This window comes from Sinohyriopsis cumingii, chromosome 14 (genome assembly GCF_028554795.1).
Source record: "Sinohyriopsis cumingii isolate HCF-2022 chromosome 14, ASM2855479v2, whole genome shotgun sequence".
NCBI classification, from domain to species: domain Eukaryota; kingdom Metazoa; phylum Mollusca; class Bivalvia; order Unionida; family Unionidae; genus Sinohyriopsis; species Sinohyriopsis cumingii.
Window position 1 is genome coordinate 36,726,258 of NC_142974.1, and position 27,450 is coordinate 36,753,707.

General features: G+C 34.3%; 1 protein-coding gene across 1 annotated transcript; it reads left to right on the top strand.

Annotated features, from left to right (window-relative positions):
* Nucleotides 1-92: 92 nt before the first annotated feature.
* LOC149783587 (translocating chain-associated membrane protein 1-like 1) lies at nucleotides 93-27,126 on the top strand. Its single transcript, XM_089931848.1, has 11 exons — nucleotides 93-299; nucleotides 2,356-2,419; nucleotides 5,696-5,811; nucleotides 9,047-9,163; nucleotides 11,635-11,690; nucleotides 13,110-13,194; nucleotides 15,295-15,365; nucleotides 18,659-18,841; nucleotides 19,456-19,527; nucleotides 20,948-21,084; nucleotides 22,646-27,126. Exons 1-11 carry the CDS (start codon nucleotides 174-176, stop codon nucleotides 22,741-22,743), a joined length of 1,125 nt encoding a protein of 374 aa, XP_089787974.1. The 5' UTR covers nucleotides 93-173; the 3' UTR covers nucleotides 22,744-27,126.
* Nucleotides 27,127-27,450: the final 324 nt, after the last annotated feature.

Here is a 27,450-nt window from a genome sequence, read left to right on the forward strand (position 1 = left end):
TATAACGAACAAATTATATACATGTAGCAAACACTCGTTGAATTATCCAATTAAAATGCAGATATTATAAACCAGTTGGAAGGCGACGTGGAATTGTGGGTAAACTGCCAAGTACTTCCTCTTACTGCACCGGCCAGAGATCTGCCACATCTTAACAAGTGAAAGCTGTCAGAATGGGTGTTCGTCGATCTAATCGTAACAAAAACCCTCCAGTTTTCAGTCATGAATTCATTATCCAAAATCATGCCGATATTGTGTCTTGCATTGCTATGGTTTTTGTTATTGGACTGATGTTTCAGGTAAATATCATGTTGCAAGTGCAGGTGTCATGTGCAAACCATATGTTGACATGTTGGTGGCTGTGATATATTTATGAAACACATTTTTGTCGCATATGTTTTTCCGATAATTTACATTTCAAAACCTTGGCATTCTTAGAATAAATATTAAATATACAATTCAAGATAAATGTACTCATAATTCAGGTTATCAGAATAATCTCATCAGTAACATATTTAACTTTAAATTTTCTTTATTGGAAATTTTTTGTTAAGCATAGTCATAATCCTTTTTTACGGGTTATAAAGAAGGTTTTCAGCCAGATTACATGCATTTAACAAGGTTACTATTTTCAGCTAATTTGATTGACACAGCTTTGAAAATTGAAAGAATATTTGAGACAGATGTATGTAAGTGAAGTAGTGAAGCTAAGTTCAGTTTATCATAGCTTCCTACAATATCGCATGTTCTGTTGTACTCTGTTTTTAAAGATGCACCCATAATTATCACTGTTTCCAAACATGTCTGAACCCCATGTTCTCCAATTTAATGTTTATTTTCTTAAAATCAACATCACTGTAACAAATCGGTTAACCAGTTTGTCATGGTTATATCCTAATATGTTATGCAAGAGTCAGATCATATGATTACCATATTTGTTAAGAACCAAGAGATACACTCTATGGGAGCATATAAGCATCAACATGTGGAATATGTTAATGTGCTTGTTTTCAGGTTACTTTTGGAATTGACATATTTTGACTTTAAAACTTTGTCGTAAATGGAGTTGTTTAAAATGTTTAGTCGGCATGTGTGACATTACAGCAATATACCTGCAGAAAAAAGTTCATGATTTAATTAATTAATGCAGAGGTATCATTGTTTTTAACCTAAGACAGCCTATTGTTACAGACTTGATTTCATTACTATACACATAACATATGCAGTTTCAGAATAGTACATAAAAAGCTGTGAACAAATTACCAGTTTTCTTGGTACATAAATCTTGTAAAGAACGATCACACAGATGTTTCTACCCATTAGAGGAAAAAGGGACCCAGACTTGAAATTGTGAAAGTATAATAGTTTATAGAACCCTCAATTTCAAACTTGTTTATGATGATCTAAACTACATAGAAACACTGTTATAAATTCATATTTTGGATCACTGGATGGTTATACAAGTTTGCTTTTCTAGACTTGAATCATTTTTATGTTTGACGACTACAATTCTTCAATGAAGAAATGTCATTGCAATTGGGAAAATTAAAATTATGAGGTTTTCACTAAAAGATTTATGATGTCTATTTGGTACTAAATAAAAATGGTTCCTCTCTAAATTACAGACTAAGTCACAAAATCCTGCTGTTGTTACTTCTAACTGGATCTCCATAGCTACATGGGGTTTTCACCAGATCTTGTATCATGTCTGGGTCATCTTTAAAAAAAAAAGTTGCTGTACAATATGGCCAGTATGATGGCCTTCATGAACATTCATCTTTTGCTACATCTTGTACATGATTTGCTCCATTCAATACCCAGGTGATCCTACAATAAAAAAATGTTGACAGACATGTGTTTTGTCGAAACTTTTGCTCATGCAAAACTAGCTTATCAGATTGGAGTTTTTTTAAAATATCAGAAATAGTTTAAATACTCAGCATTTAGAAAGAAGAAAAAATAGACTGGGATTCCTGAAAATTCTTTTTTTCACCAGTAGAAGACCCTTCATGATACCCTTTTATAGAAATAGGCATGAGTCTTTAAACATGTTTACTTGAATATATCCATTTTGTTCTGTTTTTACTTTAAAGGGAATATGATATTCTGAATTGGCCCTGAAAGAGAGCCTTTCTTTTGCCCGACCTCTTTTAAAAAAATTCCTAGATGAAGTACTGGCATTATAAAATGCGCTTGAAAGATGTATAATAATTGCTGTGATTGTATCTGCATGTGTGTTAACATGCAAACATTGACAGTTTTACATCTGATCGTATTCAGAATCTTGCACAAGTTTGAGAAACGTTTTAATTTCAGAAAACACGATTTAAATTTTGTCACATTTTTTCTTTACAGGCCACATCACCAGTAGCAGCACTGTTTGTGTCAATGCAACACAATGTCACTCTAAATGACACAAGTAAGTTGTCCAAATTGAAAATCAGTTGGCTATGTTCAGCTCTACAATTTAAAAAATTCTAAATACATATCCAAGGCAAGTGCCTTGAATAAAAGCTATATATACAAGTATGGAGGTAATTTTTCCAATGATGTGCAAAATAAGAAACCATGCCAAACAGGAATTTGGTCATTTATGATGAACCTTTTAAGGTTTTGAGTGGCAGATTAAACTCCACACAGTAGACTTTTTGTGTGTGGATAAACCTGAGGTCCAGTTCTCATAGGATATAAAGGGGCCCGATGAAGCACTGGATGGGACCCAGGCATAGGGCTGTGTAATTATTTGAACAATGATATTGATTCCTGTTCATCTATCTAGCATCTGCACTCTGAATTTGTGTTTAGTGCAGTTTTCAGATACCGTTTCTGATTGACATTACATCATATTTATAGTTGTCCATATATATGGACAGCAGTTAAAACTGGCTCACTCATCAGCCATTATTTCACACACTAGTATCCAGTGTCAACAGTTGCTTTTAACTCAAGTTTTCAGCCTTCATTGGCATCATTATGTAACTTGTTATCTGAATGCATCTTGATAAGAACATTTTTCTTAGCCTCCAGCTTAATTTTTGTACACCTGTCACAACCCAGAGTGCATAATGCTATGATATCTATCTGTTATCAATTTAGAGTCCACACAATAAATCTCCACCATCTTCCATTACCAAATTATGTAGATAACTTCTACATGGGATACGGAAGAACAAATTTGTTGGCAATATCATATTGCAGAAAAAGGGAGACAACTGCCTTTCCCAACAACACACAGAGGCAGCTAACTGAGACTATCCTGTTTAGGTATCGTGTTCCTTGGCTTACTGACTTGTCATCTGTAATTCTCTCAAAAGGTCAAAATTACTGTAACTGAAGAAGAAAAGTATTTTCCACACAATAGCTTGAGGACTCCAATATGGATATGTGAGAAAGCTTGCCAGTAGCTTCTCATGGGTCAGTGGTTCTTTCTGGGGTTTTCCCAGGTTCTTCCTCCACCATTTATACTGGCCACCATGTATAGCCTATCTTATGCCTAAAAATGGCATTAAACCCTACAACAACAACTTTTACATCATCAATCAGGCTTTTAGTATGGTTAGCACTTTGGTTTGATAAGATACCTATTGATTTTGGGTTTAAAGAATCAAGGGTCATTGTCACTGCATGAAAGAAAAAAATGGTTTTCGTTCAATATTATTAGTTTACCTGTAGTTGGCACCATATAGCCACTATTGTGTTGCACTAGTGTAAAGCACCACTATACACACACATACACACACAGAGTTGTAACTTTGTGTTTAGCAAATGTCTTGGAAACTTTTGCCTGCAGAGGAATATTACATGATTTATAGAAGCAACATACATTTAGATTTAGCTTTGCATTTGGGCTATCCTTTTTGTTGAATGATTATTTATTATTTAACATTGACAGAATGAAATTGAGTGATGTAGCACACAACTGCATGGGTGGAAACTTCTTGTGTGATGTCATGGGCATGTGAAATCTTTATTCCAAATTGCTTATTATTGAGGAGTAAAGTCTAATCAACTTTTATGTCTGTGAAATGATAATGTTTCGCAAAAACAGCAAGTTCATTTATGAGCTATATTTTTTGTCAAGCAACCCATATTTGTGGTAAGCTTTAACAATCACTTTTCCAGACCTGCCAACCCTCACAAATTTTGCGTGGATTACACGACTATCGATAGTATTCACGGATTCATGCCATATGCAAAAAAAATGTGAATTCCCTAATTCTCAGTTGGAATGAATCGGGAATAAAATAATTTTATCCCATTAAGTGCTAGTCAAAATAGCAACACTGATGAACAGCACCATATTGTTAGTCGCGATGTTGGTAGAACTTTATCCAGTTGCTACATTTTGGACTGTAGCAAGCATTGTAAATTGTAAAGTATATAATTTGTATTTAGAACAGAAGTTTTACAAATGTTCATGAACAAAACCAATGTCTGACTGATTTTTATGGCACATGTACATACTCATAGCAACTATAACTTTATTAAAACAAACACTATAATAAAGACAGCTTTATCGAGTGTGGGAATTTTTGTGATATTGCAAGATTAGCATATATCGTAATTTGATTTGGTTCACCATTAATGGTTAATCGTTTCATGTTTCATCTTCTGGGTTAATACGGTTTTGTAATTAAGCTACGCTACAGTTAAAATGTTTTCACCTTTAAAGCAAAATATATGTATTCCACAAAAAGTGAAGTATAGATTGGAATACACCAAAAATTGACCTTGCATTCAGCCATGAAACATCGATGGATATTACGCTTTTCGCACAGTAGTGGCACATATTTTAGAATTGTGTATGTACACAGGGGCTCTTATCGTTGATGACAATTTACCTGTCATACATGTGCTATATAATAAAATATGTGGGCATGTGCTAGAATGATGTGAAAAAGCACACTGCATGCAAAAAGCATATAGACATTGGGAAAATTAAGATCACCCACATCAGATTTCAGCTCTGGAGTACATTAAGCCACCTACTCCAGTCCCGCAAGCTACCAGTGCTGAAGCATTGTTTGTGAGCTTTCTTGTTAAACATAACCTGCCTTTCTCAGTTGCAGATTTGGAAACAGTGACAGTGAAAGATTACTTCCTATTGTACAGAAAAATAAGACAAACTTTAATGCCTCCTTTGTTGCAGAATATTTGCAACAATTTTAGACACCAAGATTAAACAACAGGCAAGAAACCTGAACTGTTTTGAAAACAAATTTACCATAGCCCGATTGAGGAAGTCTGCCACAGCATCATTATGACAAATAGTGTGAAGTTTGTATATATCAGTAAATTTTGCTGCAAATAAATTTGTACTTGTAATCAGCGGAAATAAGATTTAGTTTTATTTGGGGATTTTCATATAATGCGGTACTGGCCATCAGTGTTCATGGAACTACTGTCATGGCATAATTTTTCACTAATTGTATTCAGAATTCACTAATTTTTATCCCTCTTTTCACTAATTGTGACTGGTGGGTTGGTGGCTCTGCTTTTCTGTTAACATTTTGTTAGGGTTTTGGTTAAAAGTTTTTATTTGCAGATATTTCCTTGTCTCAATGCTAAATGAAGCTGTTTATGATGAAGTTCTGCTATAGTTTGCCTTGTAAAATGAACTGTGTGAATCATCGACTTTGAAGTTTAACACATCAATCTTAAAATAATAGCCATCTTCTTTCCATTTTTTTTATAGATGCTGTAGTTGATTGGACCTATTACACATATGGACTGAAGGACCTCTTCAATGTATTTTTCTATTCACTCATCTGCATAGTCCTTCATGCTGTTGTTCAGGAATATGTGCTGGATGTGAGTTACTTTTTCATACATTACTTACCCATCTTGCCATTAAGTTTTTCTCTGATATTGCAGGGCTCTCTTGTATTATGCAGTTTATGACAAGTCTTTTCAACATTGTCACATTTTAACTGGATTGCTATGAAACTTGGTAAATGTTATCATTATCTGACGAGTTTTTTAAGTACTATTTTCCTTTTTGAAGTGGGATGCAGTGTATGACACAATCAAGAGACCTCTCCAGTGGCTCAGCATCTACCTCTGATGTGAGAGGTCGTGGATTCGAACCCTGGCTGAGTCATACCAAAGACTTATAACAATGGTACTAGCAGCTGCATTTATAGGTGCTCAGCATTAAGTGTTAGTGTTAGGACTGGTTGGACTGGTGTCAGGTTAATGTTGACTGGTTGGCACATGATGCTGCATGTCTGCCACATGATGCCCCACTGCTAGACATCACTATAAACTGCCACACTGCAGACATCATAGTGATATGACTGAAAAATGGTTAAAGCTACATTAAAAATCCAAATCACGTGCACACACACACAGAATCAAGTAGTGAATGTTTATGGACTGCTGTGTAACTTGCTATATCTTATGGCCATATTGAGATATATATTGTGGCCGTCTTGAGAAGATGTGCATATTGATAAATTAATATGCCCCTCCACAAAATGTTAATTAACTTTTTGCTCATTAGTTTTCATACTTTGAAAAAAGAACATGTAATTGTTCATGAAAGGACAAATATATACACATTTTTATAAGCCACGACACAAATCATGTTATATCCGAATTTTCTCTATAATGACCATGTTATAGGGGGTTACATTGTATTAGTTGTTTCTCTTTTTATCCAGCAGCTGATTGTAATGTAATGCAGATCTCATGAATGTGGATTGTTTTGCAGTTTTATTATGGATCATAGTGAAATTATGCAGTTCTTTCATCATTGAGACATGCAGACTGTAACATCGCCATCTTAGTAAGAGGGGTAGTTAATTGGATTTAGCTGGTGTTATCTAGGGATTGACCTCCCTTGATTTTATAGCCCGGTGGGAGTGGATTGATAGAATATCAACAGAGAACTGATCAAGACTGTTGTGAAGAAATAATGCAATATGGACCCCTTAGACAATAAATATAACAATTTAGTCAGTAACAATTAATAGCAGCAACTCCAATTCAATCTAAGTTATGTCAACATAATTTTCTTCCTATTCTCTCATCTCCCTATTCTGAACGCTTCATCTCTTCTGAACTTCTTAGTCTTTTATTCTGAATACCTCATCTATTTCCATACTTCTGTCTTCGGACTGTCCTGTCTCTCCCAGAAAGCTTAAAGGGCAAAATTACCACTAAACCTATATACATATCGTATTCTATATGTCATAGCTGCCAACTGTCAAAAAAATTATATAAAACAATTCCTTGCAGTTTTCAGTTTAAAACGGGCACTTAGTTCCATTCTGATAGAAATGTATCGCATGTATATAGCAATACAGTTCTACAGTATGATTGGTTCATTCGAAATTGAGGCTACAATGCCTGTCTTTATCCGCCATATTGGATTTCGCAAGCATTTACCGCTGTCACTTTATCTCATCTTCGTAATATTCAACTTCTAAACATGTTGAATAGGAAAGCAGAATTTTCTCCAGGAAAGATAAGAAAATGGAACTGGAAGGACAATTGTGCCATCTTGTTTACATTTGTGAAACCATCTAGTAAAGGAGAAAACTCTGTTTTGCAAATTGTGTGATGTGATTTCGCTATTGGGCATGGAAGCGCCCCTGAAATAAAGAGCACGAAAAAGCTAATAAACATCAGTTTGCTGCATCATCATACACAACTCAGCCTGAACTTAGGACGTATATAAATACCAGAGAGAACCTTGATGTAATTCGATCAGAATTCAGTTAATTCAATTTCTTTTGGAAATTAACCTTCCTTTTTCAGTTACTAGTGTTGCTGGCGATTTATTTTGCACATGTTTTCCAGACAGTAAAATCACAAAGGATTACTCATATGCTAGAACGAAAACAGTTCAATAAGAAAATCACTCATTATTGAAATTATCAACGAAAGTTGATACATTCAAACTGATAATGATTGGGCATAAAATAAGATGTGGAAAAGGCTACTATAAACAGCCTGTATCTAAGTGTGTTGCACTCATGCATGAGCACCTGAATGGAACATGGTACAACACATGCATCTTTGACATTAAATAATCATGTAAAGCACTGTCCTACTTTACTGATGGTTGTATATGTTGTAAATAGTTACATATGCACTAAAAATTTAAAAATCAGTATTTGTTCCTGAAAATCAGTATTTTTGTCACAAGCAGTCAGTATTTTTTTTATTCGGGGGTTGGCAGCTATAATATGTACATAAAATTTCCACATTTACCTTACTCAGAGCATAACTAGCTAACTGAACATGACATAAATTCTGACCTGATTTGATAGATTATTGCTCTTGCTTCACAGCAACCAACAATACATTAACATGTGAGTATGGTATCTAACATTACTGTATCTCTTTACCTATGCTACCACATGCTCAGTTACATTTTATAATTCATAAAATTCTAGCTCACAGCAATCCCTAACTTACAAGATTATTTAAACATTACAAAATCAGATGTCTCTTGGTGGCACTTTTGAGTTAATAATCAAAATATGCACACATTTTGGTTAAATTTATTTTCACTGTATTTTCATAATCAAAACACATCAATGTTGGATTATAAGATTAATACATATTTAGATTTACTGCTGCCACTGAGTTCTGCCCCTGATTGGAGCCATAGCATCAAAAAATATCAGACCTTTTTAACACATCTATTGTTAGGACTCCTTAACCGAAGTCACTTTATATTGAGAATGTCATTGTACATTTACTTGCTTAATTAAATTAAATTAAAAAATTAAAGTACTTGAAGCTCTACCTCATAATAACCATTTATTACTCTGCAATTCTGGTTCTAACAATACACAGAGATCGGTGCTGAGAAATAGATGCATTGTTTTTTTTTCAGCAGTATCTACAGTATCTACATTGATAATTTACATGATTTTTAATGGTCATGTTGGGTGCATATTGTTGTATTCTTTATAAGTAGGGGTAATAAATATATGTGTTTGCATCCACATAATATACTATATTTGCAGGGGCATTGTTGTCTGGACACAGTTGGGTGACAAAGAACAATGAATATGATTTCTTTTCATTGCAGAAATTGAATCGCAAAATGCACCTGTCCAAGGTTAAACACAGCAAGTTCAACGAGTCTGGACAACTAATGGTTTTCTACATTATATCAGCTGTGTGGGGAATAGATTTGATAGTCAGGGTGAGTGGAGTATGCAGTTGTACATATTTTGTTTGAAACATGAAGTCCTAGAAAGTGTATGTTGGTAACAGTAATGACAGCCATCAAACATAGTTGTGGTTACCTTGGAGCTCATAGCCAGTCTTTGTCTTCTTGATTTTGACTTTCAGCTTTAGCTGTAAGGTTCATAATGTAATGACATTTTACATGATTCCCAGATTGCTTAGATTTGGAAGTTTTCAGTAGGGTATAAGTAGTAACATGTCACCTACCATCAAGAACTCTGCGTATGTTTAAGCTGGTCTACTGACAGAAAGAATCCTGACATTTGTGGCTTTTAATTTAATTAATGCCGAGCCAGCATCAGGTACGCCTACATACCAGCTATTCACGCTTTATGCTTAATCATTATACTTTTTCACAAAATTGTGTTGTATGCCCACCTTTAAATGGATTGCCCATTTTTGTTACATTAAAATATAAAAATAAAGCAATAAAAACTTGTCTTTGTCATTTTTATTACAATTTCTTTAATTCCACTCATATAAATTTGAGAATATTCTTAAAAAGATGACTGCTGCAAAAGGATAGTGTTAAGAGTACTTTCCTTATTTACTATTTATAGCAGCTCTATATAGCCCATTTCCAAGAAAACAAACAGGTTTCTTCAAATATGAACTTTGCCTCACAGATTCTTTATATTGATAAGCTAGTTAGTTAGTGGACTACTTTGTACTTTTAAAGAAAAATGACAACAATTATTTAACAAAACGCTTTATGATGTGAGTTGTGGAAGTTATATGATGGAAAATGTTGAGCAGATGGATCTTTTTCAAACTTCAAAACCTGTCAGTTTAGAAAAAATGACAAATCAACAGTGCTTTACAAACTATACAAGAAGAACATTAGAGTAATGTAATACAGCACACTGAGAACATGATCATGCTCATTGCAGAATTCCAGTTCACGATCATTTTTAGAAAGTTACTCATGTAAACTAGATAAAATGAGAGCTGAAAATAAATAATTTTATATTGTATTCTGTGTTTGTATTCTGGTTCTAATCCATATGGATTTTGCCATTTGAGACAAGAATTTTGACCAACTGCAAAACCATGATAGTAACAAAAATAAATGCAGCTTTTTCATGTGTGATGTACTTCTGGCATGTAATAAATAGATTATACTTGTTATGCCCAAACAAGGCTTTTTAGCACTTATAATAATTACACTTATACGTTGGGGTGGGGGGAGGAAAGGGATGGCATGCATGGATACAGACACAATTACCAAAAACAAAAAAAGGCGGCTTTCTTTCAAAAAACCTTGAACAGAATTCAACCTAATTTGTTTAAATGATACAGTCAGCTGTCATGTATGGCCACCATTACTAGAACCTTTTAATTAGCATCTCAAAAACTGCTTAACAGTATTTTTCCAGACTGAATGAAGGGCTTCTAGGTTTGTACAAAATGATACCAACTACCATCAAAAATGGCTGCTGTTACTAAAAATAGAAAAAATAAAATGTTCAATACAGTGTGATTAAATTAGACAGAGATCTTTCCAACTTGAGGGCTTGCACAATTATTGAAATGATAATGGTCTGCCATTGGGTAAGGTGGTCTTAAGTAAAATCAGCAAAACTTTTTAACAATTTATCTTCAAAAGATATGTAACAGAGCCTCGTCAGCTGTGACATAAAGCAGCCTTGCATAGTGTCATTTCAGAAAAATGATCTTGATGTGCCATCAGATATAGATGAAGGTATAAACATTGGAACAACCTTGAAGTGGTTGTTTTCATAACATGCTATTAATATCACTGTATGAAATTTGTCCAAACTGTGCCCTACATGAGTGAAGAAGAGGTTAACATTTAGAATAAATTGCTTAAAATGAGAAACATTTCAGACAATATGAAAATACGTAGCAAAAATGTTTTTGCAAAGGCAGTAACTTTAAAAATGGTTGAATTATCAAAGTACATGTTGACTGTTTGGCGGAGGCAGGAGATTGCACATCATCATTGTCATGATTATAGAGATTATCAAAAGCCATGAATATTTGTACCCTCTGCGCAGTCATGAAGTCATTATTTTGGCCACTTAATGTTGGCACTGCTTGCATTTCCGCAAATATGACCAGTTTTTTTTACCCTGCTAAATATATTGTATATACTTGCAAGTTGAATCCATCATGCAAAGTGTACATATCCAAATCTGCTGTTGCATAATGGACCAGCAGATCTGCGAACATTCAGTTTATTCAGATCAATCAGTCGAACTAATAATATAGACCCAGCTCCAACTTACACAATGTGATGGCAGATCAGTCTTTTTTTGCAGTTGGACACGACTTGTATTTATGATAAGTGCTATATACTAATTAAGGTTTTATTTTATATTGGATGTGAGCTTTTTTGGAAATTATAATGTTTTGTATTCATTTGATGAATGGTATTTGCTACAAATGATGGTTTTTCTATTTCAGGAAAGCTTTTTCAATATCAACCAGCTGTGGGAAGGATATCCTCATGCAAACATGCCGTAAGCTTCATATCCCTAGTATTTTAATTCAAGAGAAACTACCTTAAAAACATGTTCTTGTAAAAGACCCTTGTTAAAGGGCAGTTTAAGAAGAACTCTCTACACTGATTTTGTGAAGATGAGGGGAACCTGGCTATAAAGCAGCAGTTGGAATCAGTAATTGCAAACCCTGGTTTAGTGAAAAACTGTTGACCTTGTTATGTACAGAACCGTGTTGTAGCAAAATTATTTGAAAAGTAGATGAATGTGGGGAAGTGTCAGAGGTAACTGACAAAACAAAAATACTACCTTCTAGGGGCCCCGAGTGGTCTAAAGCGCTGTCCATTACGGATCACTGCCATCTCACCTGTCTGCGTGGGTTCGCGTCTCTGATTCAGCAAATGTGGGTATGTGAGAAAGCTTGCCAGTAGCTTCTCGTGGGTTGATGGTTCTTTCTGGGGTTTTCCCGGGTTCTTCCTCCACCATTAATACTGGCCGCCATGTATAGCCCCTATTATGTGCTGAAAAATGGAGTTAAACCCTACAACAACAACAACAACTACCTTCTGATTAATGCTAGTCAGTTAAGATGACCCATGCTAAAAAATATAATTTCTGTTTGAGAGCATTATAATTTGGTGGTGATAGGCTTTTGAATTTACTTGAATTATTTCAATGTGCTTGTCAGCTTGGTTGACGACTGAAGTAGTGTCACAGAACATGTGACATCTAATAGTATGAATCACAGCCTTTATGCAACTTTTGTTTTATCCTAATTCACAAATTAAAAAAGTGCATTATAACAAGATTCCATGTACATCCATATTAAGAACATTTGATCCAAAAAGTCTAGACTGCCTTAATCCTTACCATTCTTTCCTCATTCAGTTAAATTTTGAAAATAAAATGAAGTTTGATTACTAATCCGATAAATAAAATATATTTTGTACTATAAATGATTTGTTGATGTGCCCATTTGACCTTTTTGTTTTGGGGTTTAACACCTTCTCAATGCTACATAGGCTACATACGGTGGAGGCAGAGACTCGAACCCTCACAGACAGGTGAGTTGTCATTGATCATTTAGGGTGAACGCATTGGACCACTCATCCACCTGGATCCTCATTTGACCATACATGATTGAAGTAGCATTCAGTACATATGTTCAGTCTGTATTTTGTTTGTCTGTATTTTGTATTATACTCCTTGATTGGAACTATTTCATAGTATGCCCATTGATATTTTTGCTTGAACTGGATTAAAGTGTTTCAGATTCTAATCTGCTTTGACTTTGATTCACACTGTATAGAGAAAAATAGTTGGCAGCTTGTTAATGAGATGGAGTATGTAATAAATACAAAGCCAAACTAGTGTTTTGTTATTTCAAATATATATTTTTTTTCTGTATGCCATTTAATCTCTTGCTTGTTCTTTTTGCAGGTTTATTTTCAAATTTTATTTCATCATCCAAATCAGTTACTGGATCCACAGCTTCCCAGAATTGTATTTCCAGAAACTCAAAAAGGTATGATATTTGACCTTTGGCTTTTAGTCATTGGTGCTGTATTCATAGCTGCCAACCCTCAAGAATTTGACATGAATTTCACGACTTTTTCAGCAATTCACAGATTCACACTGCAAGCCAAAAATTTACTAATTCTCCAATTCTCAGCTATTTTAAATCTTTAATAAAATAACCAATTTCCCTTTTGAGCGCTAGTCGTGATATTGGCAGCAGCAGAAACGGTCCAGTACTGCAGGTCACGATATTAGTAGAACTACAGCCAATTAGTACAGTTGGCCTGGCAGCAAGCATTTTAGCCTATTTTAATCTATATGTATAAGAGTAGTTTTGCAAATGCTTTTGAGAGAAATGGGCCTAACCTGAATTTTGTTCTGCGCATGCGTCACCAACACTGATTTGACTTACCATTCGGCATCGCATGTAAGATCTTGAAAGTATCTTCACCACCAAGGAAAAAGAAATGTATTACTCAAAAAGTGAAGTTTAATTTGGAATATATCAAAAATTGGCTGTGCATTCTGCCATTAAACATAAATATACATCATGCTTTTTGCACACAGTGTGCCACAAAGTTTAGTATTGGGCATGGTGGCAGAGACGATGTGAGGAAGCACATGGGTTGCAAAAAACACATAGAAGTTGGTAAAATTAAGAATTTGCAGATTTCAGAATGAGCTTTAAGAATCTGCTAAACTATAATAAAAAAACTATATGAGCTGGTGGTGGGAAAAGCAAATATATATAACACAAATTTATTTCTGGCCGATAACATGACTGTCAGTGTCAAGATAAAACCCTCATCAACGGTTACGCACTAACAGTTGGGTCAGAGTAGGTATAAAAGATATTGGCAAAGTGAGTGCGAGTAATTATCCTGGAATCACATACCATAAGAGATTATTATTATTATTATTATTATTATTATTAACATGTGTCATTGAGCGATAGAGCATTGAATTAGGTGACCAAATGCTTGTTTAACAGATTACTTTTGTGAAGGTTAAAGGGGAGTACCTCTGCACTGGTACATAGTGTATTGGCAGGTTCTGAACAATAATGGTTTGAAATGTTATTTTAGCAGAGTTCATTCAGGAAAGCATGCTGATCTGCTTTAGACTAATGGCAGCCATTAAAATTCAGTCTCCGGAGTTCTCTAAACCATCTCTCTACATATTGACTGGCATTAAATTCATGGATAAATAGCCTTTACCTTCATTTTCTTCTGATGATAGTTTTTTATATGTGTGTGTGTGTGTATATATATATATATATATATATATATATAAGAGTCTTGACATTATCTGTGTTTAAAGCAATTTCAATGGCAGTAATTTTGCTGCTGAGTAAATTTTCCATGTTTGTCTCCATGTCTGCATTTTTCTGGATGAGTACCGTATTGGCTGAGGTTGATTATACACACAGGGCTTTAGACTGCTCACTAATAGGTAGTAAACCAGACCAGTTGGGTGTATAGATAGTGACTTGGGTAGGAACCAGTGGTCTTAAAACTAAAATAAGGATTATGCTGCAAATTAAATTAAATGTTTAGTGTAAAATGTGATACATACTATTATTACAGTGGTGATATCGTTGACTCTTCTTGTTTTATTGGTGAATTTTTTGGCATGAATCTAAAGTTTCTGTCAAGTATATTTTCTAGAGAATAATATTAAAACTGATGGCCTAGAAAATGTGTGTCCTTATTTCTACTCTGTGAATGCATTGTTAGTTTTACACATGTTTTGTCAGTAGCTGAAAAGGTGGAGATATGTCATCTGATTATGTTTTTGATGAGGAACCATGTTTCATTTAAGTTAAAATCTTTTTTTTCCCTTCATTTCAAGTTGATTATTCTTCCAGCAGTTTTTGTATGTAACAAGTTATCATTGGTAATTATATATGTGCTTGATTTCTCTTTAGTTGTTTGGTTTTAGTTAAATTGATATAAATTCTCCACCTTAATCTTTTGCAAATTTTGTTGTAACAGGTATCTTCTGTATGATTGTTTGTCTTATATTGAGTCGGGTCACATTTGTTGATAACTGACTAGATAAAAAGATTGGAAATAAACATAATATATATTTTATACATGTTCTTCAGGAAGAAATGCCAGCCAGAATCCAGTATGCCATGCTGTACCTTATTTTCATTGTTGCCGCATTTTTGCTCAAGTAAGCAAATTTACTAAATACTTTTAACATCATGAAGCAAATATTTTTCTTTCAATATATGTTTAAAGGATTCAGGTTACTCTGCTTTACCTTAAACAAGATATGTTATAAAATTGATTGCATGAAACCTTGTAACTATGCAACCATCAAATATTTTCCTGACCTTGGCTGGTATGCTGGACATGAGCTGGAGAAGGTGCAGGTTCAAAACCTATGGGACCATGAGTAAAGCATTTAACTCCGTCCTGTTAACTTGACACTAAATAACCCAGTCACCAAACAAGATTTGATGTGAAAGATATGTTAACAATAGCTTAATGAAGGGTTTGTTTGATGTCAGGTTGAAAACCTGCAGTTTACAGTATTGTGTAGGGTAGTTGCGAAACGTGCGCTTGCAATTGACAGTATCCTTTAGGGTATTTGCAAAACATGAGCTTTGAATTCACAGTATCCTGTAGGGTGGTTGCTAAACATTGACTACGAAGTCACACTATCATGTAAGGTACTGTTAAAACACAGGCTAATAGTTCACAGCATCATGTAGGGTAGCTGCGATACATGGGCTAGGAATTCATAATTTCAAATAGGTTAATTTCTAAACAGAGTAGGGTAGTTGCTTAACACCAGCTAGCAAAACACTTAAAATATTACAAGGTATGCAGCTATCCTTCAGTCATTGAACACAACTTAGCTAAATTTTTTACTGATACTGAGAACACTGGCCTACTAAAGAAACAAAGTGTTGACAAGAAATTATCTACTTATGAACTTGATAATTCATAAGTTATATTTAAAAAAAAACAACTGTAAAGCATTTACTTTTACTACCTGCTGAAAGTGTCAACTTACCAGCTGGTGAGCCCTAAAAATCACTTTTATGTGTAATCATCCTTGTTCCATTTAAACATACATGCTACCCAGGGAAGGCAGTTTTTAAAAGATATATGACAGGGTACTTTGATTTCTTAGAGTTCATAGTAAAATGATAAGAAATTTCTAAATTGCATCTTTGGGTGAGTACCCCACTTTAAAAGTGCCCTCCCTGGGTCCAATATGTCTTAATGGAACAGCCCTAACTTTATGATAAGAAAATTTGCAATTTATTTATTTGGATGGATAAAAATTGTTGATAGTCATGTGTTTTTTGTAATTAACCTGAGACTTGTTTTCATGTTTTTCAATGACATGGAAAGGTTCATAAAGAATGGCTGGTGTGCTAATCTGAGCTGTACTCATTTATTCATAGAAAAAAATTTTTGTTGTCATGCTTTAATTGTACTGAGTCTGCAACCAGAGATTTCTAAATTAATGTTTATGAATAAGGTGTTGATCATGCCTTTGTTATTTAAAACTGCCATTGTTTACCTGGCTTTGACATGTCAGGCGATAAACTATTATAATTGAGCTTATTTTCTCTGATGGACAACACAAACTCTCTTTTTCTTTCAACATTTTTTATCTTGATAGTTTTAAGGGATTCATCATTTCTAAACTGAAAGCGCTCTTTTTAAAACTTTCACAGTAATTAAACAAAATGAAACTGAATCCAAGAAACGAATGATCTTGGATTCAGTTGCATCTTTTAACACTTTTTTTTATTAGCTTGCTGAAAAAATAACAGAACTTACCTCTAAGGCTGCTACTTTTCCTTGTCATTGAGAGAAAAAAGACAGATTTTTACTTTATTGGTGATTAGAGAAAAAAGCAAAACAAGGCCATGTGGTAGGCATTCCCTGACCTTTTTATAGCTGACCAATGGCAACATTTTATAGTCTGATGTCTGTTTGAAGGAATGCTCTTGACGGGAACAGATACGGCATGCATTACATAGAATGCAAATTTGATGACTGGATATCTAAAGCGGAAGTTTTTTGATTATGTTTGGCTACACTTTTAGACAGGCCTACCACACCAGTTATTTCAACCACCTATAATAGTGATTTTATTGAATAAAAAACCTGCGATAGAAGCAACATTTGAATCCAAACCACCCTGGCATATATTTTGTTAAAAGTGCCGTGAAATTGGTGCCAATCTGATGTCTGATATGGCCACCACAACAGTCCTGTCATACTAGCATGGGGTATTAACCAGAAGACTTGTTGTGTCTAATTGGTCTTATAAATAATAGTACCAATCTTATGTTCAGTAAGGCCGTCTGTAAAATCCTGTCACTGCTGCTTCTAGAAAGAAATTCATATCAACATTGTTTTCTCAGCAGAAGACTCCTTATAATGTTTCATCATCATCAGTCTCATGACCTAGTGTGGTCGTCGAGGCACTGTGCTGCTGAAACATCTGACCATTTCCCTCTTGTCTCGATCATGTGCCAATGCCTTTGTCTCCGCATAACTTTTCCTGGTCCATTCTGTGATGTTGTCAGTCCACTTTTTTTTCTGCCTACCTCTCCTTCTGCCACCCTGGATGCTGCCCTGCATGACTGTTGTGGATAGACTGTTGGCTCTAGTGACATGGCCATACCATTTCAGCTTTCTCTTTTTGACAGTGGTGAGGAGGTCCTCATATTGGCCTACGTTGTGCCTGATGGTGTTACGCACTTCTTCATTTGTGATGTGGTCCATGTAAGAGACGCCAAGGATGGTTCTGTAGCATATCTAGTTGGTAATAAATGAAAACTGTGCCAATCTGACATCCAGTGTGATCACCATGACAACTGTCTATTTTGTTATTACTACTGGTCCTAAATGGAAAGTCCTGTTGAGATGGGATCTTCACGAGAAGACATTATGATATCTAGGAGGCCCTGAATGAAAATGGTGCCAATTTGACCACATATTTTACTTTCACAATGATCTATTGAAATCTTGTCCACAATGGTCATTTCAACATAAGATTTTCACCAAAAGCCCACTAAGGGTTTTTAGTTTATCAAAATTGAAATGGTGTCAACCTTTAATGAACTATGGCTGTGACAATGTCCAGTTTTAAAATTGTGCCACTCAGAAATAATTGAAATGGTTTCAGCACCTGGTAGTTATAAAGAAATGGAATTATCTTTAATTCCTGGAAATCTTTTCTAACAGTAGGTAGTCAGTCCCTTCAGGGAACTCGTGCTTGACTGCAGCATAGATGAAAAAACATTTAAAACACACTTCCTGTGCACAACCCCATGTCCCATTTAATTCTTCCATTTCAAACAACCAGTGTTCCCCAACATTTGTTCTCCAAGGTGCATTACTGCACCACCAAAAACAAAAAAAGTTTGAAAGTATGTCTGTATATTTCATTTAAGTTATGATCAAGAATTTTATTTAATTTTAATTTCATTTCAGTTTTACCAGAGTAGCACTGGCAATGTTGGTCCTTCATTACATTGTGGAGTTTGTGTACCATACAGCCAGATTAGTGTACTTTGCAGAGAAAACAGATATTGCTAACACCTGTTTCATGGTTTTCAATGTTCTCTTTGTCATTGTACGACTTGGCACCATCACATTAGCTGTTCTCACATTCTGGTGAGTATATGGATGTTTTAATTCCTACATGTTTGTGTCTATATGTATTTTATACACAGTACTGTCATGTGGTTTATATTTGCGTTCCTGAAACTTGAGCATTTAATAAGTGACTCGGATTGAGAATGCATAACTATATCCTTTTAGAGACTAGTGTCTACCATATTACATCTTCCCAACATTTTTATTATTTTGGGAAATGGGGTCTGCGTTTTTCGTTCACACATTTGAAAGTAGTGGGGACAAATCACAAAATCAAGTTTCACTGTACCATCTTGCACCAGTGTTTTTAGCTATGATATGTTTTCTATACAAGTTCTTAGAACATTTACTACCCAAAAAAATTTAAAGCAAAATGATAACTTTTTGCCAGGAACTTTCAAGTAGAATGCATGGTTTTGTGCACAATAACAAAAACTTGACCATCACGAAAATTATTGGTAGAGAATTAAATAGAAAACGTTCTTTTTTTCTGTTACATGACATTATGGGCCTTGTGTTGTTGTTCTTAATGTGAACACATGCAGTGTATAAGATAATTAGTAGACTATTTTGCACAGATGCTTACTCTGTTTTGATGGCTGGATTTCAGTTTGATATAAATGTTTTTACAGGTATGGTCTTGAGCAGTCAAGCCAGGAAGCTCTGAATTTAGCAGCAGGAAATTTCAACACAAAATTAATCAGGTGAGACAGTATGATGGGTAATATATGAATGTCAGCTGGCCAGGTTTTTTCTTCTTCTAAATAGATTGTTGAATATATGTACTTTGTGTATTTTACCCACAGCTATCTTCAATTTGAAGCCCTTTGATATTAACTTGTCTGACTACAATGCCAAGTAAGTCATTGGTATGGCCCTGTCATGAGTCTGTCAACAATTGCTTGTTACCAATCCAGAGTCTACATTTCTAATCCAATTTCAATATAACTTGTCTGACTACAATGCCAAGTAAGTCATTGGTATGGCCCTGTCATGAGTCTGTCAACAATTGCTTGTTACCGATCCAGAGTCTACATTTCTAATCCAATTTCAATATAACTTGGAATGTGGGTTTGTATTATCAGAATCTGGAACAAGTTCAGTAATGAGTAATATATACGAGGTGACCTTGTTACCACTCTGCAAGCCATATTTCTGATCCAGTTTTGATCAGACTTGTTGCATGTACTTTATTGTTTAAGATCTCGGGTGAGAGGTCTATGTATATTTATGTGGTCATTTTGTAGCTGAGCTCGTTGCCACTGTGGTCATGCTTTGATAAAACTTGGAATATTGGCTAATGTCACTGGATGAGTCTGATAATAAACTTGGTAAATAAGCTTAAATCATCATGGTACAGTTACATACAGGATATATTAAGAAATGTAAAACCGACATTACATCATGTTTGGGAGATAGCTTACATAAAATGTGTGCAAAGCCTGCTTAAGTGAAATGGGCAGCTATAAATTATGCAAACCAGGTGTGCAACCTTTTTGTATCAATGCACAAGTTATTTCCAGTATGGTTACCAACACAGCCCAAAATCAGTTAATTAAATTAAGGGAAAGAAAGATTATATTTTTTAAAATCCTAAATTTAATAATTATTTTGATAGCAAGGCTAGATTTAGGGACTTACTGTTAGAATTCAGTACTTCATGCTTTAAGTATCATTTTTGCTTTGAGATAACCTTTTGTCATACGAAGTAATTGATAATTGCTTAAGAAGATAAAGAAGGAACACCTTTTCTTGTTAATAAAAGATATTGCTTATTTTTGGAACAGTATCTTGACTCGAAATATGAAATTTCACAGATAAGAAGAAAGGGAACATTGCTGGAAGTGGACTCCTTGTAAGAACATTTATATGATACAACAAAAGAGCGTTTTCGTTAAATAAGAAATATATAGTTGAATTGTTTATTAAAAGACTATTTTCGCTGATTATTTGCATGCTGTCATCCATCACCTATGTCTAAAAACTCATGACATTATTTTACATAACTTTTCATTTATGTGTTACTTGCAAAACTTTTTATAACCCTTTTAGTATACGGCCTTAGAACAGTAAGGATTGTCTCTGCATTTCATATTTAATTAAGTGCCTTCCACAATTTTTCAGAATTAATTGCCTGGCAGCTGTTGTATTCCTTCAAGGATGGATGATGTGGAACTTCATCTATTTCCACCTAAAGAGATTGCGAGAAAAGAGCGTTAGTAGCCGTAAGCTCAAGTCACCCTCCAAGAAAAAGGCTAAGGGTATGTAACAAGATACCATATGTACTTGCTGACAGGTTGAGTCCAACTGCAAACAACATAGACCCTGGTCTGTCGTCATACAATACACTAGCACACCATGGTCTGTGTTGTTTTGAACTACTGTTTACTCCTAACAAACAGAGATCCCAATCTGTCAGCTCATTAGGCAACATAAAACCTGGTATGTGCAGTTAGCAACCGGACAGTACTTGTAACCAAGTAGAGAGAGTAACAAGCTTTATGCATATTTTTATGCCTGACCTATGAGTTTGGTATATGTATATAGTTTGTATATCCACTTGAGTGTTGTTTAAATTCTTCAAGCACAGCAGTATCATTTATTTTCTATTAACCCTTTACCTCATGCAAGCTCATTTGGATGCCTCTACTCCATTCGCATGAAAGTACCTTTTGACGTATCCACTCCATTCGCATGGAAGCTTCTTTTGACCTCTGCTGTGAACATCAGCCATTTTAAGCCGGTTTTCATAGCGCTACCTTCAGGTAAAACCCCCCATTAAATACTACATTCATATCTGTGAATGACAATTACATCAGATCACGTGGTCACTGTTTATGCTCTGGTTGATATCTGCTATTTAAAGTAACTGGTTCATAATCTCCACTCTCCAAAATGGAGGTCACAGATTTCATTCAGTACTTAACACTTACGAAGTTTTCGCGATTAAAATCACAACTATGAAAGATTCAATAACTTAGGTAAAGGCTCTGATATTGATGTAGGCAGCAATTAGTTTTTATAAATTATCAAATTCAGATGACTTAGGGATGTAAAAGCTGACAAAAAAAACTTCTAAATTTTGAGTATGAGAAATGGCAGCTACAGTTGGTCATGCGTTCTCACTGACTTGACGGTGAACGAGTTCTCTCAAGATTTTAAAGCACATAAAAAATTCTTCCTTGAAAAATAATTACAGCTATAACAATCAGACTTTACTCTTAAATTTTTCCACACAATAGATGTGTACCAAAAATGTAAAATGGTTAAAACTGCTGTTAAACGTAACATACACTACATTGCTTGACAGTTAACAGGCAGGCCTATGCTTATGGGGTCGAATAGGTAATGTGTGCTGTTTATAGCGCGCTGCACTGGCAACTTCGCTGTATGAGGTAAAGGGTTAACTTGTTTTTCTGGTGCATTTTAAAAAGATTCTTTTATATTGTGATGCCTTTATTCTGTATGTCTTTGGTTAGTGATATTAGTCTACAACCCCCACCCACGGATTAGGTTTTTTGAATAGGGGTTAAGAGCCTTCAGGGAGCTATTTCACATATATTTGCAGACTCTGAGAGCAGCTTTTTAGATATGCCTAATAGAAGATAGAGACTTGCCCATGCAGTGTAAATTGGGATAAATATGCATTATTATGTTTATCAGGCAATCATAATTTTCACAGGTGAACAAACATACTCAAAGTTGAATATACAGTTGTTGTTGCTAGATGCTTTTGGGCAATCATAAGTTTTTCAAAACACTCCAGAAGAAATATATCTTTATAGAGTTTTTGAAATGATGAATTTTTTCTCTCTTATGCAGTAGCACCAGAAGAAGACATTAGTTCTCTACCTGAAGTTGACCAGAATTCTGCTCAACAAAATGGCATTCGTGCACGATCCAAAGCTAAAGCTAAATAAGCTGCCATATCATGGGAGATAACTCCATGAGAGAATATCATTGGTGGTGGAATTACAGCAGATCTTGTTAGGAAAAACCAGTCTCATTTCAATTTCATTAACTCTTCTTTTTTTTTTGTTCTTATGTTTGCATGTAGTAAGATATTCAATGTATATCTGGTCCTTTTCTTAATTGACTTTTGTAAAGTTTTTACATCATACTGTAAATGGAGTGCAGTAGAGAAATAGTATAGCAAGTAATCAATAAATAGTTCATTGTGCTGTTCAAGTAAAACAGGCACGGGATCCAAAGAGAGCACTGCCAATCATGAAAAGTCACCTTTAGAAACAACTTTAATTATTCTATAGTGTTTATTAGGAATTTTGAGTAATTAATAAAGCAGTTATTTGTCACTTTTGTCATATTTTCACAATAAAGGTCCATATAGAATATAGAAGACAATACAGAGGTCTGTTTATTATGTGTCTCACAAAACATACTTTTTGCTAATTTTAATGTGAATAACTTGTGAGCTGGACATAGTGATCACAATCAATTATAATTTTAAACCTTAGAACTTAAATTTTTTTAAACAAAATTTAAAAATTGTAATAGGTATTTCAGTGCTAATTGTAGCCTTTATACATTTTTGCTTTTGTTATGGACTATTAAGATAATATGAAACTATTAAACCAGGCTGCAATTTTAAAAAAAATATATATTTTACTTGCATTTGTCAGTAATATTATGGTAATGAAATGAGTACAATCAGATACTTGAATAATTATCGCCATGAAAAGACTGATCTTCCTATAAATGTCAGATGAGATTTACACCTTTGGAAAGGGCTGTCAAGTAAATCTTACTTGGGACCTAGGGAATGCGCTTTTAATGTGGGTACTCACCCATACAAGTAATTTTGAATTTTCTAATCATTTTATTTTGAACTCGGTGTACCCTGGCATTTAGTTTCTAAAAACTGCATTTACTGGGTAAGATGTATGTTTAAGTGGAACCAACCTAATCAGGCCCACCATTTGAGATTATTTATTTTAATTTCCACAAACTGCCTCCAGTGGATAAAGTGTTTGTTTTGCATGGAACAGCCTTCATATTTAGACTAAGAGAGCTGCATGCTTAGAAGTAGAGTTCAGATTTGTGCCACAGTACAAAGTGACATAATCTGAAAAAGTATAATAGCACCAAAATGTTGACTTAGAATAAATTTCAAAAAAAGAGTATGCAAAGGGTACAAATTTAGATGTCAATGTTCCGAGAATTTGTATAGAAAACTTTGTATACATCATCTGTGGTATTTGAACTTTGTAAATTTTAAATCTGATGCCTATATAATTGCAGTCAAAACTTAATCATTGTTAGCAAATACATTGTATAATGCTTGATTTCCCTTTCACAATTCATTGGATAGTTATGTCTTAAAAATTTGAGCCTTGTGCAAATGAATGGAATAATTGGAAAAGTGCAAAATCTATCAAATTTAATGTCAATTTGGATAAATTTGCAAATTCATGAAAATCTCACAATACAGTTTGTATACATTATCAGTTTTGAAAGATGAAAAGTTTTTGAGTTGTAATGTTTATTGAACAATAATTTAACATTATTGTCACGTCACGAGATGGAATAGTAAGTATAGTATCTGAAGTATATTAGGATGCAACCACAAACGGTCACAAGGATAAGTTTTAAAAGATTAATATCAGGTATTTAGATAAATGTAGATTTTTTTGTATATAAAAATTGTGATTTCGGGGGTGTAATAATAGGCCATACATAGTGGAAAGTTTTGGAGGAAGAGCCCAGGAAATACCACCAATCAAATTAAGCTACCGTCAAGTTTTTGCACATGCCCACATTGGTCAAGCTAAGACTCAAACCCACAGGATGTGAGTGATCTGTAACAATGAGGACAACCACCCACCCTTTGGATTTGAATTTTGATTATGATTTTATGTATTTATCTCCCTTTTTGCTGTGAACATGGAAATGAGGTAAAATGGATTAGTTTTTCTGGGTGATTGCTAAAATGTACATTTAATTGATAATGTCATATTCTGATGATCACATCATTTTTACATATACTGGCTGTTTTAACTAATGTTCCTGGAGTATCATTTACAATGTTTTATTTGTCCTGACAAAGTCGCAAATAATATCATACCTGCCAACCATTCCAATTAAGTTGGAATCATTCCACCTATGAAGTCATTATCCAAAGTCGGAATTTGAAGCCAGAAATTCTAAGTTTTATACCCATTTCTTGTCAGTTTAAATGAAAACAAAGTAAGAAATCATCCTTCAGTAAAGCTTGGATGCAGTCATATTTACCATCAAATCACACTTCTAATGAGCTGAGCTGCAACATATATGATAATGTTTTACCTTGCGAATGTTTTACCTTGCGAATGTTTTACCTTGCGAATGAACAACCAAACAATAATTTAATAGATGTTTGACTTGGATCACGCTCTGATAATCATGTCACAGGCAGGAAATAGGACACTTCAGACTATAATCAAAAATTGTGTTGAGGCTGAATTTAATCAGAAATACTGTACTGAATATGCAAATGGTTTTGATCATGTTTTAATTCAGTCTGGATCCAAAATGAAGCTTTCAGGAGAAGGCATCTTTTAGATTAACTGCCCCCTGAACTACAGCATTGCTTCATGACCCCATTTGATGCCAAGTTAGCCCTCACACCCCCAACCAGTAAATTCATTCTGAATTTTTATTACAAGAAGCTGGCAGGTATGTAATATGTGAGAACCTTGGTATTGTTTGCACCTGATGGTGACAAACTTGTCATAATTTGCCAATTACATGGGATCTTATCATTGATAACATTTTGAAATTACACACTATATTCACAGTACATCAGTTGTTGTGTAGTGGAGAATTTTTTTTCTTTTTGCCCTTTTATTTTTAATTCAACAATATTTGCATGATTGGTGAAAGATTATCTGCATGTATGCTAAGACATTTGTTAATGGAGCATGCATTGTCATTCACTTGTATGTTTGAGAAAGAGGTAATGGCCTGTACATATTGTTATACTTGTTTGAGATGTAAATTAAAAACATAAATATATGTGATGATGGTTGTTGAAATCAAAAGTTGACCATATATTAGCATTATTGAGTGTGATTTATTGTATGTGTTCAATATCCATTGTAGGAAGTACCTCACTATAAGGTATGCCGTCTTATTACATGGTGATGTTCATGGATTCTTTGAAATTACCTACTTCAGTTCTTTGTTTGCTACATTTCTCTTTCACTTCTTGACTTATGAAAATGGAAGTCATGGTAGCTCGGTTTCTCAAGTGTCATCCTTGTAATCCAGGATTGGGGGTTTTCATATAATAGGTATACTTTTGAGTTTTCATTGACCATGTTATAATGAGCAATCACTGTTGTTTTAGTTTTTTTTAAAAAAGAGAACAACCTATTAATGATATAACATCTAATTTTTAACTAGATGATTGGAAATGCACTTTTTTGTTATTGTCTAGGCCATGTTAGTGGGAAGTGAGACATTGGTCACTTTCCTGCCAGTAGCAGCATCAACATTTAATGTTTTGGTTAAGTTTTTCATCTGTGCTTTTTATTGTGGTCTTGACATGCAGTTTGTGGTCATCTATGTGTTAAATATGATCTGTCATGTCAATGAATGAATGGATAGTTATTTTTTGAGTAATTTCAATCATGCAAGTTGGGCTTGAATATTTCTTTAGTCCTGTTGCTTGTCAGGTGAAGTTTTTGTTGGCACTTGATGGTTGTTTTCTCTTAGTGACTGTGTTCTTCGTTCTTTATATGGAAAATATGCTGTTTGTAGAGGAGTTTAAAAATTTACATTTTAATTCAGAATGAGTGATCAGTAATTTTAAATTAAAGACTTTTGTTTTATGGTAATTATTTTCACTTTTCCTCAATTCAAAGTACAAGTTACTTAGCAGCATCAGTGAAACTGAATAATAAACTTTGTTTAGATTCCTAAATTTGCACAAAATTAAATTTAAAAAAATCAGGGGTTAGAAAAAGTAATTTTTTTTATTTACATGAAATACCACTAATATGTACCATATATACTTGCTTACAAGTATAGTCTGACTGCAAATGGTATAGACCCAAATTGGCCACTGCATGATGTACCATCAGATCTGGGTCTGTGTGGTTTGTTAGGAGTAACCATTAGGACAAATAATATAGAGCTAGCATCATGCAGTGGCAGATCAGATTTTGTATTGTTTGCACTTACAGACTTGTATGTGAGTATATACACAACATTGTTCCATATTTCAGTTCAAGTTGTGTCAATAAGTTAAGGATATTTTTGGATGTTGAAACCATTGTATACAATGAAGTAAATTTTTGACATACTGTCATGTTTGTTATATTTGTAATCTTAACACCATGTTTTTGATTGCAGCTGTGGCATGATTTGCTCATTGGAGTCAGCTTGTCAAAGCTTAAATTTGCATGCAATGAAATTATTTTTGCACCCCCACCCCCACCCCCACCCCAAACAAAAAAAGACATTTTCATTGGTTCTAAATTTTGTGGATAAGGTAGGAGCTAATACTTTTTACAGAAGGAAAATAGTTTATTGGTAGTTGAATTTCTTGTTTGGGCAACAAAAATAATGTGTGGTTCTAGTAACCTGACATAACCTATTTTAATGGCCCTGGTCACAAGATATGCCAT